Here is a 19,460-nt window from a genome sequence, read left to right on the forward strand (position 1 = left end):
AGTGTGACTCAGGTGAGGAACACATGTTAACGTGATTGTACACAAACAGACGTTCTGGTATACAGAAATGCAGATAAGCATTCAGACAAAACATTAAGACTATACTCTTGTTCTCAGTTAACTCTTGAGAATACCTTCCTCCTATTGAAAACTTGTTTTATTAATAATGCTGTATAATACTTGCTGTGAAACCCTGCGAGGCATTTCTCTAAGGCTTATTCTGACATTGGCGGGTTGTTGGCCTATTTATGCCAAGCCCATCCAAGACTCTATGTGGGGGATCATTGTCCCTCATTCCTCCAGGGTGTTTTCTCTTAAACAGTGTGTTCTTTGAACCTGTGGTCAAGCTACGCTTTTTGAACCAACTGCATCTCACTTGGCACTGAGCAGCTATAAGCGTTTATAATGCTGAACTCTTTCCCAACAATTCCTATCTATCTGGAAAGTTATTCTGATTTGCTGCTGTTCTGGAGTAAATGTGCTGATTTGCGAGCAAATGACTGGAAAGTCTTTTAATAAAAGGAGCTCAGTTGGAACATTTTCTGAGGTCTGAGAAGAGGACCAGTTATACACAGCTGCCTGTGCTATCTACAGACACACAGACAATCTCTCTCAGACTCCAGCATATGCGAGGCCTCAGCTCTACACTAATGTCACACCTACCTGGTTGTCTTGGGAACAGCGGCCTTATCAGGCTTAGGTGCAGCAGCAGTGCCAGACTTGGAAGGAGCTGCAGATTTGGGAGCTGGAGGAGAGGATGAGGAGGAGAGAAAGTTAAGGATGTGTGACACTGTATGTGACACAATAAGCTTTATAAAGCATTATGTAGTATGTATATATAGTCCATCATGTATTGCTTTTATATAGTGTGTCAGATGGATCTAGGGCAAATGTATTTCTAGATCAGCAGCAGTCACTCTGGCATGTCTAATGCGTGTGCTCTATCTAGATTTAATCACATTACAATGAATGCTCCTCATTAGAGTTAGAGCTGTGAAAACATTTCATGTTAGACTGACTGTGGATGAGCCTACAAAACGTCATATTTTTGTCTTTTGATGAAATTGTCACAACCTATGGGCTTTTTCGCAGGAGCTGCAGTGGTACTGGTCTTCTTGGCTGCTGTTGGTCCAGTCATCGACTTTGCACCATTGGTGGGGGGGGCAGCACCAGGGGCTTTCTTCTCACCCACTTTGCTCTTGGAGGGTGGCACTCCAGCCGTGCCTGTTGGTTTTTTGGAGGGCGCTGAGGTCAGGGTGCTCTTTTTGTCTGGAGCGGGCGTGGCCTTCTTAGCCACTCCGTTGGTCTGAGGCTTCGACGTGCCGTTCGAGAGGCGGCTCTGGGTTGTGTTAGGACGTGAGCCAGTTGTGGTCTTGGTTTGGCTGGTGGTGGTAGGTTTTGTCTTGGCTGGGGCCTTGTTTGGAGTCTTGGCTTTGGAGTCTCCTGAGGTCTTGTTGCTGGTCTTTGCAGCTGGGGTTTCCTTGGCCTGTTCTGGCTGGGGTTCCACCTGAACCATCTCCTCTTCCACCGGACTGGCTGCCTGGTTGGGCTCCTGTCCTACGGCGGGTGCTGCCTCATTTCCTGGACTGGAATCCAACGCTTCCATTGGCTCCATTGCTGCCGTGGTAACCCCATCCGGCTTCATCTCCTCTTGAGTGGTGGTGGTCCGTCTCTGCAGGACAGGGCTGATCGACTTGAAGCTCACAGGATCGCCACGGGTCTACGGGCTTTCTGGAGAACACAAGGTCTGGTTTGGAGAGAGACAAGATAAAGCAGAGCATAACACAGTTAGTCAACAGCAAGACCAGGCATGAAACAGTGTGCTGTCTCTGCTATCAGTACACAGAGCTCCAGGAATGCTGCTAGCCTTTTGAATCAGATAAACCAATGGCTTCTATCTTCCTACAGCTTCCCCACACAAAGAGAAATATTTTAAAAGTAACTCAGAGATGGAGAACTTAATCAGAATCATGTGCCGTACAGTGTATAGGACACTGCTGCATAACCCCTAAGGAGACTGAATCATATGTTAGACAGTTTAACACATAAAGAGAGTCATCCACATGCATACAAACAAGAGCGGCAATAAAAAGAAAATAGATAACAGCTTCATATAAGCAATGCTTGGGGAAACCTGCGGATAAACCATTAGATCTACACATTTTATGATCAGTTGTATGTGTGCGACATCTCAGGGGCCACAGAAAGGTAGGGTAGCGGGGTAGGGGCCACATGTCTACCGCAGGAACGACATGCTCTACAAATAGCCTTCATTAATTTCAATGCCAACTGCAATGCAGCGGCAAATGTTTCCCTCTGTGACACCTAAAAGCTCAGTGACACAGTTGCACAGTTTAACGGCTTCTTTTTTTTTTCCTCTTACAAAATGGCATCAGAGTCACTAGTGTGGAAGACCAGTTTTCTGGGATAGTACACATCAAGGACTAAAAGCTTTAGCGACCAAACTACATATATACACACACACTGTATGTATATAGCACCAGTAATAATCAGAACACAACTTCCAACTACTATCGTAAATTAATATGAAAAGAAAAGGAAGGAGATGTGGAAAACAGATGTGGACTTATTTGGGTCAAGACATGAACAACAAGCCCAAAGACAGTTTGACTCATGGGTGAAAAACAAAGATGAGCAACTGAGGAAAAGAAATGGGGACATGAGGCATGTGAGGCCCGATGAAGGGCAACCATCTGTGTTAATTAATTGTGATTCTTCTGCAATTTTCAGACGGACGGATGATGGAAGAAGCATCTCAAGTTTGAGAGAAGTGCAGGGGTTAGTGTGTGTGAGGGGAGTGTACGCAGGAAACTGCTCTGTCAAAGTTTACAAACAGAGCGAGGAGGCGGCTGTGCAGGAGGCTTAAGTGGTGAGACAAACTCTGAGGCAAAGCAGAGGCCAGCCCAGAGGAAGAGGCTTGGCCTGCAGAGCATGGGAACAGTGAGAGGAGGTGGGACAGAGGGGGAGGAAAGAGACAGGGAAAAAAACAAGATGTAAAATGAGCTCACTACTGGGCTGACGATTGCTGGTCAAACTGCAAAATCCAGACATCTTTACTCATCCTAGTTTCCACTGACCTAAACGTGTATGCACATACTCACTGTCCTATTTCTAGAATGAGACAGACATCATCTTTGTGCCGCTGGCTTCCTGGAAACAATTCTCGCACAGCCTTCCTCGTCTTTCTTTCCCTCTTCGGTCACCCTTCTACTCATCGTCTGAACTAAATCTCAGATATCATAAGGCCGTCTTTCATTTCCCGCTGATCCTCCCTTTCTCCAAACCATTTTCTCTCTCCTCGATTTCTTTCCTCCCCCATGGCTCCTGCTCTCCTTCCATCCCTCTGTTCTCTGTTTGGCTTTGCACAGATGGCCGGAGCAGCTGAGCAGGGCCAGAGGGGGAAAGAGAGACTGAGACAAAAAAAAAAATGTATCTATGCATCCGAAACAACACATAAGATCAGATACACACAGTCAGTGCAACAGGCCGCCACCCAAATCAACCTTAGAGGCCGAGAGGGAGGCCACGGGTAGCTGCGAGGAGCGACTCATGCTGCCGCACCCGTCGGTCACAGGAGGTTTTTAAATGCCAGTGAGGCTACAAAATGTGGACAGTTGGTTTAATTATGTTACAACCAGTCACAGCTTTTAGGAGAGGGACAGGGTGAAGACTGGTGTGAGAGAGGAGTGGTGGAATATAGAAAATAATATGGGAAGTAAAATAACACCCATTTTCCACATGACTGTGTCCGTAATCAGGTCAACCTGACATGTATTCATTTCTATGGCAACCTCCTTGATCTCTGATGTGTTGCAAAACAAAATTAGCCTTTCTCTCATAATTGCAATGGCATCTCTGTCCATCCATTAAAAGAAATGCATTTCTAAGCATTTAACACAAGGGGGTGGAGTCTATATGCGAAACGGAATTAAGGAAACAAACCAAAACTGAGTGGGAACAGAGTAATTGTTTGAGTTCCCCTTTTTTCCATTTTTATGAGAACGATCGGTGGTTGAGTGGTTAAGTGATTAATCTTCTGCAGTCTTATTTCACTTGTTCAACACTCTAGGAAGTAGTTTCTGTCTTGCAGTGTTAGATAAGAACAGTTCAGTTCAAAATGCGTGGAGCAAACTTCTACATTTCAACAGATGTTTTTGAGACAAATTAAGTTTTCAAACATTAAACTCCACCCACTTGATACTTCAAACTTTTGAGTAAAAGCACACTGCTGTTTGGTTCAGACCATTTATAGCCATCAACACTCCTTATTCGACAGGCAGGTCAGGGAGCTGGAGGAGGAGGAGAGAGGAGTTAACCAGGAAATAAAACTGTGTCCAATCACCAATCCCTCCTCAGTGACTAAAGCATCTGGCTAAACTGTTCATTTCACTGCTTCTCTCCTCTGTACCCTACATTAGAGGTGTGTGCGTGTGTGTGTGCGTGTTGGAGAGAGTGATAAATCCAGATTGCACACTCACAGCCAGAGGAACATTTCTCTCTCTCCTGCGAGTCTCCAGACAGCTGTGAGATTGCACTTCTCTCTCTGGCTCGATTGCTCATGCAGCCAGTCCTGCGTCACTTGGACCATCAGTCCGAGGTGAGCATAAACAGGCTCAACACCACAGCAGGAACATACTTTTTCATCTCTCCACAGAAACTAAGCAGCATTGAGGCACTTTCACTGCTTCAGGAGGAGAATTTAAAATGCCAATATTCTATTTACCGAACTCTTGACCTTCTATATTTTGACCACCACCATAAAGAAATCTGAGCTCATTTATAAGCAACAATTCTGTCTTCATTGCACAGTAATTACAGCAGCTTTATATTGTATTGTATTCCATTCCTAATCACTGCAACACTCCCAACTGAAACATCTTCAACGCACTAATGCCAATTACAGGTTTTCATTAAACCTAATTAGATTGAAGGTATTAATGGACTGACTTGGGGCACATATTTATAAATTGGCCTATTTTAATGGCTGTAAAATCACTTAATATAATGTTTTAAGTTTTGGTAAACACTGTGAAGCTGAACCAGTATTTTCTAAAATGAATATTGTACATGAACTGGCTTCAAAAGTTAAATGAGCAAGTGTAATTCATCAATAATTATTTCTGTCCATCAATGGATGATTTTGGTTCAAAGCACCTTCAGTAGGAGTTTCAGTGGGATTACATTATATTATAAACCACTATGCTGGTGTTACATTGCTCCAGCAATGCTACATGCATTTCACCTGGCGTCCACCGAACTGACATGAATAAATCCGGCAGAATTAAGCGTGGTGTTAAGCTCATCCATTTCAAGGTAAAATCGAGTCTACATCCAATTGTCTTAACACTTGGGCTTTGCTCCAGGAACCAAGAGGAAATCCCCTCTGATACCAAGTTTGATCCCGTTAAGGCTACAACTCCGGCCGTAAAACACAAACAGGCATTGAATCCAATGACCTGAGACGTAATGGTCTGTGAGCCAGTGAACACTTCCTGCAGTGGATTCCAGACAGATGGCTTTGTCAGCTACATTAGGTTCATTTCAAAACATGTTTAATTTTAGGCACCCTGCACTGTGTGAAGTGTTTAGAGCATAAAGGGAGCTTAAATTTGCAGAGAATTTCTGGTCAGCCTACCTCAGACCAAGCAGCTGGACAGCATCTATCAGCTGTCCTGACCTTCTGTGGCCTGAGCAACACACACACACAAACGATTTGTCGCCCAAGAACTACTTCTACAGTCAGGGGTTGTTATCCCCACTGGCCCACTCTCCACCAAAACAACAGCTGGAGATAGAACAGAGTTGCATGGATGTAGAAGAGAGGACATTTCACACTGATATCCTCTTGGTTTAAAGTAAACTTGTGAATGCAGTTGAATTTGCAAAAATGTGCGTGTAGGCCTTCACAGTGTGTCCAAGTCATGTGGTTGCAGCTTCCACACAGCGTCCCACTCCAAATTCCCTGCAAGCCTCAATGATGAGCTACACAGAAACTGAGAACAAAAGAAACCCACACAAAAACTAAGTCACACAAAAACCAGAGGCAGTGGTCAGAACACACACACACACACACACACACACACACACACACACACACACACACACACACACACAGTCTTTGTACGCACGACACACAGATGAAACTTATTTTTCCTGCACAAGACGCCTTTCTTGTTTTTTGACTTTATCAAATCAATGATTTCAGAAAACCTTTTATAACTTTACTCTGGCTGTGTAGTTTGTCCCTGTTGTTGTTGTTGTTGTTGTTGTCGTCATCATCATTACAACACTTAATAGGCTTCAAGTTAGCTAATGATGCCCGAGCAGCTCTGCTAGGTGAGATCATCCTCAGCATCATCCCTTCCTAATACCCACAGCGGGACATAAACAAAGTGTTTGTGTGTTTTCAAATGTTCATGTGTATCTCTCTAGCCACACTCTACAATACCAATACAGCCAATATCTGGAAGGCATCCAGCTCCACTGAGGGGTTCAAGGTTTTCTGTTTTTCTGTCTAGACACAAACATGCTGTTCTTGAATAATCAGGTCATCAGCATATTTAAACAGAAAACTGGTTCTTTGACCCCTTTTGTTTACAGTCTACTACTGTGTGAGTAAGGGGGTGCACAATGCATGTTTATAATACAGCAGGTTCCTTTAAAGAGCGCCTCGAAGGGAAATAGCAAATAGCTGAAACCTTGTCTTTTGAATAACAGTGGAAAGCTGTGATTTATTATGCAGATTAAAATTAAGAAGATGCAGCGCTCGTTATGAGGCTAAATGTTAAAGTCAGATCTGCTCTTAAGGCTGTGGTGTGTGTTCACGTCTGATCACAACCGCTGTCAGTTAGAAACAAGAGACTCTTCGCCTTATCTACACAAAGACCTGAATCAAATTGGTCTCGCTCACTCACTCTTGTATTTTAGCCAATCAACCGTCTCAGAGCATCTATGAATTGCTGTGGTAGAGAGTGGACTACTGCTTTCACAGGACACAACTGTGCACACACACACACACACACGCACGGACGCACACACACACACACAAACGAACATGTATTCTGTGAGCCTTCTTCTATCCCCGGGGCCTACTCTAAATAGTAGTCAAAGAGAGGGATTGTGGGGGAAGGAAGCCGTGGTGGTGGTGGTGGTGGGGGTAGGGCAGGGGAGAAGGCAGAGAAGATGCAAAAAGAAAGTGAGCTTTTGTGGCCGATGTAACCCTTAGCTAATGCCAACGTGAACACGAGCATGCTTGATAGAATTACTCAAGACATAACTAATGCCTCAGTAAGAGGATAGAAGGTTCGAGCAGAGATGCTGCCAATGAGGTGAGAGAACTTTCGTTTGCAGGGTCTGGTTTTTGAAGACATTTTTAATGAGCATTCAGTGGCCTCTGACCCTGTAATTGACACGCTTTCATCTCCACAAGCAGCAAACACAAGACACAGAGCTCTTTGACACTGCTAATAAACTGTCCTCCCCCCTGTGACACAGCAGAGGTTGGATTTACAAAGCACACCTCGTAGCGCAGCGGAAAAAAATGGGAAAGCAGGGAAACGCAAGCACCATCTTTTCTTCAACGTCTCTTCATTTCATTTATTTTCAACATCTATAAAATCAAACCATGAAAGACTAAAGTTGAGACGTGTTAGATGCTCTTTGTGTGAATATCAAACTCACAATAGTCTGTAATATATTGATAAAGTCCTTTTCTTTTAGAAAATGTCTGGATTCATTATCTTAAAATGGAACAATAGCTCCAAACTTGTCTCTGCCGCGAGCTAAACTCTGCAGAGCTGCTTCAATTATTTACTGCACTCTTGCTCACGGCACCACCGCTCATGGGTAAGTGGGCTGATGCAAGCGGCCTCAGATATGACGCAGTTTCACGTGAGACTTTGACCAAAAACAATTGAAATAAATTTAATGTTTGTTTCTGTGTGTGTGTGTGAGTGCGTATCACTCCTCTCTGCGATGGAGACAATGTGCGATTCAAGATGCCACATGCTGGCAGGCAGCCTCTGATTGTCTATTCAATCTAAATGACAACAGTAGTCTCAGTCAACTCTGCAGCTCATTTACAGCTACTCAGACCCATACCTTGGACTGGAATCAATCGAATCCAGTTTAACCACAGAAAACAACCCAGAAGCACAAGGTGATGTCATCAAATGTCTTGTTTTGTGCAACCAAACTGCATAATATTCAATTTATTATAATGTCATATTAGGTAATGTAATGTTGAACAATTAAGCAATTAACTCTAATTAACTATTGCAGCACTGCAGAACTGCTTTAAGTACAATACAACACACAATCTTATTTTTTATTTATTCACAACTAGAATGGTTGTGAGGAGGATGGCTGGCAGAGGCCCATAAATGTAAATTCAAGCACAGGAGTGCTACAGGGACTGGCAGGGAGACAGATCTATCTTTACTGCTTAGATAACTGAATCAAAAGTAAAGATTAAAAGCTTCCACTCTCCAACGCAGCATGTTTCATTTACTCTCAGCCACATCTTGGCAGGACACCAGCAACAGACCAACAGACCAACAGACCAGCAGCTGCATTCTACACATGCACCGTTTAAACAGACAGAGCCAGAGAAATAAAGATGTTGCTGAAAGAGGGCGTTTCCACCACAAACTGTAAATAAAGATGGACGACATCACAAAACTAGAAAGTCAAAATAGATATCAAATATTTTTTTCCAAAAGATGGTTTCTGTCATTTTAGGTTGTTCTAATAACATTGATATTTGTTCAAATGTATATTTCTCTGTAAATGACTTGCTACAAAAAGAAATGTCTGAGACTGACTCCTGATTGGTGGAGCGTGTGTAACAGCATGACTCCACTACTGCTGTTCGATCCTCTGAATGCTATTCCACAGACTCTGGCTCCAGATTACATCTTTGGCGCAAATTGGCAGCTTTCATATTCGGGATAATTTGTCTTAATGTCGGGATCATGGAAGGAGGCAGAGATGCACTGTCCTTCTTTTTCTACAGTGTAAACCCATTTGAATTAGACTGACACATGTGGAATAGACCAGTCCTGTCTGTAAAGTAAGCTTTTCTCATTGGGCCTCTTATAGACGAGTTATATAACAGCACTCTAAGAGCTTTTTCAAAGCTAATACCACTCCTGCCCACAATCACTGCCACCACTGACTCTCTCCCCCTGACACTTAGTGGGAGGGTTGCTCTGCATGTCACCGCCTCTTCCTCAGCTTCATCACACGTACACATCTCTCACTGCTGATCTCTGAAGAAAACATCTGAGCGCCAACCATCAGACGAGAAGTTGATTAATACCAAACAAGAAATAATGGCTTTGTGTGTGGGATGAAGGGGTTCTGAAGGTATGCGACTGCTTGTTAAATGCAGCTGGGGGGGGGGGGTTACCAGTGTTGCCATCAACTTGATGCTAATGACATCATACACATTCCCCAAGCACCCCTGACCTGTGAGGTCAGGACACTGCCTCTGTCCTGCACACAAATAAAGTCAAAACAAAGCCCACCACTCTCTCTGGGATCCCCCACAAACAGTGTGGGGGTTGAGCGAGCACCGGAGAGTGAGTGAGGAAAGAAACAAGGAAGGCAGGTTTCAATAGTTGTGCAGCCAAACTATCTGGTTAATACTGCAACACTTTCCCTCACGTAGATGACATTTAACTACATTTAGAAATCATGACACAAGTTATCATGCTTTGTAATGGTGCTTTATAAGATGTGATATGTTTTAAAGGAAACCTGCCTTAGCTCAGATTTCTGTCATCTTTTTTTGACAATACTAACTGTCTGTGATTAAATTATTTTCCGTTGGAAAATGATAAGAGGTGGTGAGAAGTGAGGGGGACATGTCCCTGCCATCCCCTGTGGACATGACTCTCTCGTCATCACAGCAAAAACAGTGGGTTTCCATCACACTCTACTGCGAGTTAACATCTTATCAAAGAGTAAAACATTGTAATATTTCAGTATCTTCCTGTGTTCAAATCCAAAATACGCATTAAAACAACTGGATGGAAACTTGCGTCGAGATGGAGACCTAGATACACAGAAACTAGAAAGAATATTATCCAGACAGTGGGACCTACTGCCATTACACACTACAGTCATATCTACCCATTGATTTCCAGTGGGTCAGTGGGCTGCTGGGATGCTCAATAAGGCAAACGGTGGCGGAACAAAGGCCCCCGCTGAGAGGAAGGAACAAGTCTTTTTCTGTCTCTGTCTTGTTTACTTGGCTGCTGGTTTGCGTGAGAGGGAGCAGCAGATTATGAGAGAGACACCTGGATCACACGAACATGTGATCAGAACGGCTGGCACTAATCCTAAGGACTATTTGGAGATTCATACTGAGGTTTTACATTTGAAATTAAGAGATTATAAGACTCAAAATACATAATATTAAAACATTCCTCTTGGTTAATTACATTTCCTGTTGTAGTAAAGAAGAAAATAAAAATCAGAAAAAACAAGTTGGACCTCCACAGATGATGGAGAATTCCTGTATCCTTCATAGTTCAGGGCTGTAAATTGTGTGCATTCATACCCCCCCCCCGACAAACACTAAACAATCGGATGCACACAACACATACATACAAACCCGTCCTTCCCATGGTGCGTCCAGGCTCGGAGAAACTCGGCCCCCTGGGGACAGCAGATTAACACATGACAGAGCTTGTTAACTCTAGACAAAGAGAGATGCTAATCTCGTACAGTCGGCCTCGACTGTCCTCAAACAGTACACAGACACAGCTACAGGGACGGAGAGAAAGATGAACAGAGAGAAGCCCAAGAAAGAATGAGGGACTGATACGTGGTGGTAACAGAGGCCTCAGTATGTCCCAGAAACTAGACAATACTGTAGGGAGGCAGGGCTAGAGGGTCCACAAGCCCCAAAACAATAAAGGGTGAGACAGAGCCCGACTACAAACAAGGCCCCATCAGCGAGGGCCCTACTACAGCCTGGCTGAGCCCCGCCGCCTGCAGGGACGACCAGCAGGGCAGCACAAAGTATAACTGTGTGGATATTGATCGCACAGGAGAGAGTGGGGAGCAGCCAACGGCTCCACAGATGGGCAGGGTAAAGAAAGAGACAGACAGACAGACAGAGGAAGTGCATTAGTCAAGCAGGTTCCTCTGATGCTGTTAGTCCTCTCCCCTGGGAGATAAGAGAGATGGCAGTGACAAGGTTATAGGAGAGGACAATAAAAAAGGAAGAAGGGGGGAGGAAAAGTAAAGAACAGCAAGACAAGAGACAAGATAGAGGACCCTACAGAAAAACTAAGGCTAATTTGTAACTTGAAGAGCTGCTGGATCATCTCCATAATGGGCCGTCTGCCGACAAACAAGCTCCTCGCACTGAGTAAATGAGATCAGGCCGGCCCAGGACCAGCTGGCGGCTTGGATCACTGACACCAGATAGAGCAGATACAGAGACGGAGGAACATGGCAGAACTGATGCATCTGGACAAGATGGCAGAAACACACCAGAGAAGCTGTGGCTCTCTCTCTCTCTCTAGATTCTGCACGAGGGACACGGACACATGCACACAAAGTACAAGAGGAACAACCGTGTCCGTAAGAGGATTACGTCGTCCTTTTTGAAGTAGAACAAGGCACGTTCCAGATGGAATCGGATCCCTCGCAGGACGACAGGAAGGTTGGATGGTACAAGCTACCGCTTTTGAAGAATTTAACCACACCCCATGAAACCGGTCTTAAAACGCCACACTTTGACATCCACAACAACCATAACCACATCCAGTGCATTTAGACCTTCACAAGGAGGTGCTGAAGTATCTGTGCAGCAGCAATCCGCTGAGACAGGGCATAGCCAGATTTAAATGTCACCAGCAGAAATGAAATGACAGAAAAACAAATTGACGCCTACAGCTGCCGATGGTAAAAGGGAGTTTGTCATTCTGTCAGCACCAGTGTCTGGAACAAATGTGTGTCATTCCACACAAGGCTATGGTGTGGGCATGCTGGGCAGCCTCTAAAATAATCCTAACCATATCAACCAGTGGGCCAGACCAGCAAATGTACAGCAATGCCAATGTAGAGACCCGCTGACTCCAATATCTGTGTGCCACAGGTGGTAAAGCAAACCAAATGACTGACATTGCAAAAGTCAATGTTGGCCCCGATTTACCATCTCCATGGGTGCATTACACCAAACAGTCAAGCACTGCTTACACACTGGGCCATGAAGATTTTGGTCCTGAAGCCTAGCAACAGGGCTGCGAACCACATCCATTAACCATCCTCCCACCAGAGGAATTCAGAGCGTCCGAAAACAGAAAATTACTGCAGCTGCTGGCAAATACAGCCTCAAAACCACGCCGCCAGTTGCCAACTGCATGCCCTGACAACTGTGACACCACCAACCGGGGCTGCTATCATGACTGGGAGCACAGACGACAGAGAAGTTTATCTCTGGTTTATCTTCACTCTGCAAATTCACTGCGGTGCCCCCGGCGGCTTCCTCAAGCCTCAATCACCCAGAGAACAGAGGAAAACTGAGCCAAACACTGTTTCTGTTGGTGTTTTGATAATCTCAAAACAAGAAACTATTGTGCAGTTGTTTCCATGGCTGAAAACAGGGCTAGAGACATCATTTCTGAAGTGCAAGGGTCACTGGTTCAGGCTGGAAAAAGCCTGAGGATGGCCAGAGGCACAGGCTTGCCCTTGTCACACTGGAGAAGTTCAGATCTGGGGAGGGGGGTCCATTCTGAGTCACACCCACCCCAACACCAGTCCTTAGGCTAAGGGCAAGCTGACACACAGGTCTATTAATGCAACAATCACCTCCCTCTCTCAGGGTCGAGCAGCCAGCCGGGGGTAAAATAGGTCATTAAAATTTAAATTGCCCCGAAAATACAATCCTATGAAAGACATGTGAAATTAATCAGTGACATCTCTTAAACATGTTGCTGGTGATTTAAAAATTGAATACAATTGATAGTTTGCGCAGCCATTGATTAACTGAATCACAGTTTCAACATTACATCCATGAAGGATTGTTTCAGACACTGGCATTGTGCTCTCATTCTTACCGTAGACTGTCTCACACCCTTGATTCCCGTGTGTAAGACTGACAACAGAGCATAATAACGAGACAGCGTGATACATCTTGATAAAAATAGAGCAGCAAAGTAACCACCGTTGACAAAATGCTCCAATTTTACAGATTTTTATCTCAAGTAGAATAATCGGGTTAAATTACACAAGTATAATCTTAGACAAATCCTGCCCACATACAGAATGCCTCTGGCAGTAATACTCGTCCCTGTAACCTCTTTAAGATCGTCTTAAATAACTTCATAAAAAACAGTGTGGCTTTTAATGGCAGCTAAATTTAATTTGGCATTATTGCATTAGGCTGTGCATCTGTCCTCCATTTCCCAGCCTCATCCACCAACACTGTGAGTCAGCCATTCTCTCATCCATGCACCGGAGGGGGGTGGACGAGCCGATGGCTTAGCCCACCTCCTGAAGTGTCTCCAAGCCCTGTGTGACAGAGCCTTAAAAGTGCTCATATTAGCCGCCCTGGGATGCCATTTACTCTGGATGACATCAATACCTCCTGGTCGATCACCGCACATTATTGACCGACCCGAGCCCACCGAGGCCACAAAGCTTGAGACGATTTCAGTCGTCTGTCTGCGGCACCTCAGGGGAAGGGAACAGAGTTGTGGGCTGTGGATAAAGATTTTCAATGCTTGCATGTTTGCCGTTTATTAAATGCTCTTGGCCAGGCTTTGGGAACTGGCAGCGTTTTTTTCTCCTCCCCCATTGTTCTGCAGAGAGGAGTGTAATCTGTCTTGTTGCACTCACCCACCAAAAAAAAAAAAAGACCCGGTGACGGAGCAGCCTCGGCCCCCTCCAGCTTCCACTCTCACACCACAATAGCTGATCACTTTTGGGGGGTGACATTAATCACCTCTGATTACATGCCAGCTCAAGTCTGTGCACAACGATCTGAGATATTCACCCTCTGAAATAAAAGAGGTTTGAGGGGGGGAAATGGTCCAACGCTTTAAAAATATATATTTATAAATGTAGAGGAGGAGAAAGAGTGAGCAGGAGGAACAGGAGGAGGCTGCAACATTTCTCAGCTCTCACACACACCACTTGGCTCATCTGCAGAACAATGGGCATCCACGATGGAGGATGGAGAGGGAGGGGAGGGGAGGCTGGAAAGTTCAGGGAGGGGAGAAGCTCAGAAAACGGTCTCACAAAGGAGGTGTCCTGAAGAAGCACACAAACACACACACACACACACACAAAAAACCAAACAAACACGGATTCAAAACTGTGCATCATCGTGAAGCTTAACCCCCGTTAAAGATGATCTGATGGAGGGGGGGTGGAGGGGTGGAGGGGCTCCCGGTCTGCCACCGCCCCATCAACACACACAGGAGCCGGTGAATGTGAAGCAGGCTCATCCTTTAAATGAGAAACCACACGGGGACACTGGAAGTGTTTGGGATGTTAAAAAAAAAAAAAAAAAAAATCACCTGAGCTGGAACCGTTCGAACCGGAATCACGTGTGATGTCAACGAGCAGCTCGGACCGGATTTAACGGAGGTTTCAACGAGACGGGCGTCAGTTACCCGCTGACAGTTAGCGGACAGTTAGCATGCTAGCTAAAACAATCTTACCGGTCGGTCGTGGTTAGCGGCGGGTCAGCGGAATCCTCCCCAGCTACGCCCAGTGTTCGAGCCCGCACACCCCGGCTCGATCCTCCGGTCAGCAGAGGCGGAGAGAGAGGGCGGAGAGGCTGGAGGAGCAAGGGGCGGGGGGGGGAAGGTTATAAAAATAAAAAAAATAAATAAAAACTAAATCAGGAACCGGGAAGAAGAGCGAGAGAGACGGGGAGCGGAGCCGAGCCGAGCCGAGCGGAGCCGAGCTGGAGGACGAGGAACTTCTGGGGCTCGAGCGCCGTTTTTCTCAAGTGATGCGCGTTCACGGAGAGGAAGAAAGAGAGTGACGCACACACACGCGCGCGCGCGCACGCCGGGTGAACGGATGGATGAGGAGGAGAGGCTGCTGCCTTCAGGTGCTGCCGGAAACCTCGGAATAATGACACACACGTGAAGGAGCTCAGGTCTCTTTCTCTTTTATTGTGAAATCTAACAATCACTGCACTTTTATTGTGTTATTATTGTTTTGCTATCTTATTTTACTGTATCCTCCCTATGTGTCTCTAGGTATTTTTTTTACTTTTGCTTTTTTGTGTCTTTTATTTACGAAGCAATTTGTAACTTTGTTTTGAAAAGTTATTAAGATATATATATGTCATACTTTCATGTATTGTGTCAACTGTACTACAACAACTGTCCTAATGCAACATGTCAGATAGCAGGGCCCTACAGGCATGACATATTTTTGTCTCTGTTATTTAGTTTGACAAATTAATCTAGTATAGGATTATATTTTAAAGGAATAACAACATTTTTGTGAATATGTACAATATTCAGTGAAACGTTGTGCCTAATAGACAGGACTAGCATTAGTAGTGATGCTACCCAACAATGCATAAGAGTGGAAGGAACCGGGGGGGCATCTGTTGAGTGAGGATCCACAGCAGGTTAATACCAGCGACGCTCACAGGTGCTGGCACAATGAAATGGAACGCAGCTGTTATTAATTCATTACTTGTTTGGCAAGTCTAATTTTCCACCATTAGAAAAAAGCCTTTGTGTGGAGCTGGATCCGCCCTGCCACCCTCAGCCATGAGTGAGAGGAGAGTAAAGAGTAAAGTGAGGGAATGAGTGAAAACTAAACGATTCAGTAGATGCTGCAATATTTTGCATATTGTTAATTAAGGTTGTGTCCCACTCACTTTCTCTTTTTTACTCATCTGTTTAAAATAAATGGAGGGTTGAACGGTGCCTCAGGTCTTCACATCATCTGGTGTGGCAAATACCGAGCACATCCGCTCACAACTCACTTTGTTTTTCTTGTTACAAATGACAACTTCAGCCATAGGAGCTTACTACGAGTCCATGAAGGCCACATTCTCCTGCACAGCGCGCCATGCTGAAATTGAAAGGGGTGAATAGCGAATAGCAGGGGAACCGCTTTCTCCAGGAGCAGCCAATCACCTCCCAGGCTGAGGGATTATTCAAACGAAGGATGATGTCACCTCTCACAAGTCACCCGACTGTCTTGCCCAAGTTCCTCCCGGTTGTCTGTTGCCCTCCCTCTTAGGCCCCTGGACCCCTTTTTCTGTCCCTTGCAACCCCTTTTCTTCTTTGCTGCATGCACGACTGCACACACACACTCACACTCACACACTCACACTTTAAGAGTGCATTACTGCTGCCCCACACGCATTAAAGCGGTTGCAATGTCCACCGACCACATGGGCGAGAACTGGAAATCTCTCTACACATTTCAGACCTGTTGATTGTAACATTCTCATAAAGATTATATTTGAATTTTAGAGAAGTAATTTCCATATTAGGATGTAGGATCAGAGGCCTCGCACAAAAAGGGATCTTTAGAACCGACGCAGCTTAACAAGTGTAGCTGCCTGTGAGTTTAGTCACAGAGATGAGCAAACAGGCTGAAATAGAAAGAAATGAATTAAAAGCAGCAGGAAATACAGCAAGGAGCAGCAGAGACAGCGTGAAAGCCTTTAGTGGAGAGTGTTGTCTCTCAGTCACAATGCGACACTGAGGGGCGTTGTTTCGTGGATTAAAAACCTTTTGTTTCTGTCCGCCACGTTCCTCACCAGAACGGGCCTTTTCATCAGAGATAGTCTGAGAGGAGGGCATGCCGCCTGTCTGCCTGTCTGTCTGCTGCCCCCGCTGCTCAGCCCCCAGCAGCCGCCTGCCCCTGTCTACATGAGCCAGGCCTTTGTGTGCTGGTCTGTTCTGGATGTGGGCTTCAGGCCCGCTGAGCCGGTGGTGCACACTTTCCAAATGCTGGAAAGGGGAGATTTGGATCGGCTCAGGGTGGAAATATATGGCACTTAACTGAAAAATGCTCGACTGGCCGTAACTTTTTACTGGTTTAACAGAAGACATCACCTCATCCTGATCCTTGCTTCACTCCATTTGACCCCTGTCTGTTTTAGAATTTATTTCAAAAATTTTTTTTACTGATCACTGGCCTCAAACTACATCATATGTTGACCCTTTATGTGCCTGTTCAAAACTTTAGATCCTCAGATTGATCCTGCTGGCCATTCCAAAGTCCAGACTGGAAACTAAAGGTGACCGTGCTCCTTCCATAAATCACCTTTTATTTTATTTATTTTTACTGCTTTTATGTGGTGAAGTGTTTGTGAGACATAAAACTATTTATTAAATTAAATTCTACTTTCTACCTCGACATTAGTGTCACATTTCATTCTGCCGATTGTTATTTCTCTTCTCATTGTGTTTTTGCTTTGTGGTCAAAGTTCTTTGTAAACTGATTTTAAAGGTGCTATATGAATAAAGTTTATTATTATGATTATCTATCACTACTTATGCACCTGACTGGAATAAGAAATGTGTCTCTTGTTTCTCCCCTGAAGTGAACTGACCTCAGACTGCTTGGCCTTTCAGCTGCATCCAAATCAAAACTGAAGGTCAAGTCATGCCCACAGGAATGTCTGCAGGATTAATGATGTTGTTGTCAGGAGGTGAAAATGACACCCATGTACAGTCACCGTGGGCAGGTTTGTTTGTGTGATCATCCAGGAGCGTGTGCAAGTGCACGAGAGACATGGAAGGAGACCAGGAAGAGGGTGGTGACTCCTTCTGCCTGCTGGCCTGACGCTGATGGACATATTGGCATGGTCAACCAGCCACAACAAAGAGAGGAAGGTGTTTTTTTCACACGGGCGGTGGTGAGCGGCAGCGGAGGCAGGAAGGGGCAGGGCTGCGTTCCCTGCAGCACAGTTCCCGTGCTATTTATCTCATTGTTTTTTCCCCCCGGCCCACGGTCCAGCTGGGGGCAGCCAGAGCACACAAGGACTGGCACTCAGTCAAGCCCCAAAACACGGCCTCCAGTCAGGGGTCTTACCTCATTACCAGCAGCACATGCAGGCATGTTCTCATTGGGGTTTGTGTCTCCCAGCATGTACAGTCAGATCGTGCAAAGGTCTGAGTCTCCTGCCTGTCAGCCGAGAGAGGAGCCGGCACCGCTGGGAGACACACCCACCACATCAGACACAGCCGCCATCTTTTTGTGGAGACATTCACAAATCAAACCCCTCTTTACACAAGTGGCTTCAAAATGCACGAGCGGTGTCACACTCTATTAAACGTGAATATCATTATCTCACAAATGTGTGTGTGTGTGTGTGAGAGTAAACAGCGGGCGGGTACAGGTTAGAACACGTCTGTGTGGCTGCTGCTCTGTTTGCACAGCACTGACTCCCCTAAGAGCTCCACATGCCAGCACAGCATATCATTAACATGCAGGACGCTCCTGCTGACAGGCAACATGGGAGAAGCGATGCACAGGCGATGCAGAGGAACCTAATCGACGGAGCTTTATTTTCATGTATGTCCTCCACAGAATAACGTGATGGTCTGGATGCAAATGCAAAGATAAATCACCTTTTCACCCCCAGATTTAAATTTCTTTCTCAGTCACTGGGTTGGAAGTGAGTTGCCATGCTGAGTTAACCAGCTGCACGGCCTTGTCGTGTATGTTTTTTTTCTATTTAATCAGCTTCACCCTGAAACCTGATGATGTCCAGAGCTGGCCAGTTCCTGTCAGTCTGATTCTAAGTGCTTTGTCTCAGCCCTGCCTGCCTCCTGGAGTAAATAATGCATGCAGGCACTAAGCATATTGGACAACTATACCACTCCACCGCACTAAGAGGACTGAGTGTGCACGTACAGTTTGTGCCTTGACTCCCCGTCCCCTTCTCGTCCATTTGCATCTTCAGCTCACGAGCATTTTCTTTGGCACAGCCCGACTCTGCTTTACCTTGTGTTGAGAAGAGAGGCAGTTTGTGATAATGGTTCCCTTGAAGGTTAAGTACTTTAATTATACTCTCAGCATTATTCATCTTTAATGAAGGCAGCTCCTCTCCTCCTCAAAGTGCCCGTCTCTGAGCTTTGTCTCATTTCTTTATTGCTTATGGATTGCATTGATTTCCTGTGACTGCAGACAGACTCTCTCCCTCTAGTGGTGCAACACCACAGCCACAGACCACAGCTCCATGAGCGTCAGCAGATACAGACCATATATTAAATTTATCTCTTTTCTTCATCAATCTATCACAGCATCATTCTAAATAGACATTTTCCTCCTTTATGTTAACATGATCATATAAAGTTAAATGTTTGATTAAATCATGTATAGAACAAAAACAATTAACAAATAACCCAAGAAATCATTAAAACTCAACTCTTTATTATTAAATGCTTTTTCATTCGTCTTATTTTCCAACAGTTCTTTATTTCTTGTTA

The 19,460-nt window shown here is 45.1% G+C and overlaps 1 protein-coding gene and 1 long non-coding RNA gene across 4 annotated transcripts in view; one reads left to right on the forward strand and one right to left on the reverse strand.

The window, feature by feature from the left end:
* prr36b (proline rich 36b) overlaps positions 1-15,026 on the reverse strand; it is a 31,496-nt gene extending 16,470 nt beyond the window's left edge. For 2 of the 3 annotated variants that reach the window (XM_069524919.1, XM_069524921.1), the window contains exons 1-3: positions 14,703-15,026; positions 1,075-1,747; positions 664-745 (exon numbers count right to left, since the gene is read on the reverse strand). In XM_069524919.1, the coding sequence (XP_069381020.1) occupies positions 664-745; positions 1,075-1,645 (653 nt within the window). In that variant the 5' untranslated portion in view covers positions 1,646-1,747; positions 14,703-15,026. Of the gene's footprint in view, positions 1-663; positions 746-1,074; positions 1,748-10,155; positions 10,294-14,702 lie in introns of those variants that run through there. The other variant, XM_069524920.1, reaches the window with a different exon arrangement.
* LOC138407703 (uncharacterized) lies at positions 15,011-17,510 on the forward strand. Its single transcript, XR_011241037.1, has 2 exons — positions 15,011-15,148; positions 16,027-17,510. It is a non-coding gene; the product is annotated as an uncharacterized lncRNA (long non-coding RNA).
* The last annotated feature ends 1,950 nt before the right edge of the window (positions 17,511-19,460 follow it).

This window comes from Paralichthys olivaceus, chromosome 5 (genome assembly GCF_024713975.1).
Source record: "Paralichthys olivaceus isolate ysfri-2021 chromosome 5, ASM2471397v2, whole genome shotgun sequence".
Taxonomy (NCBI): domain Eukaryota; kingdom Metazoa; phylum Chordata; class Actinopteri; order Pleuronectiformes; family Paralichthyidae; genus Paralichthys; species Paralichthys olivaceus.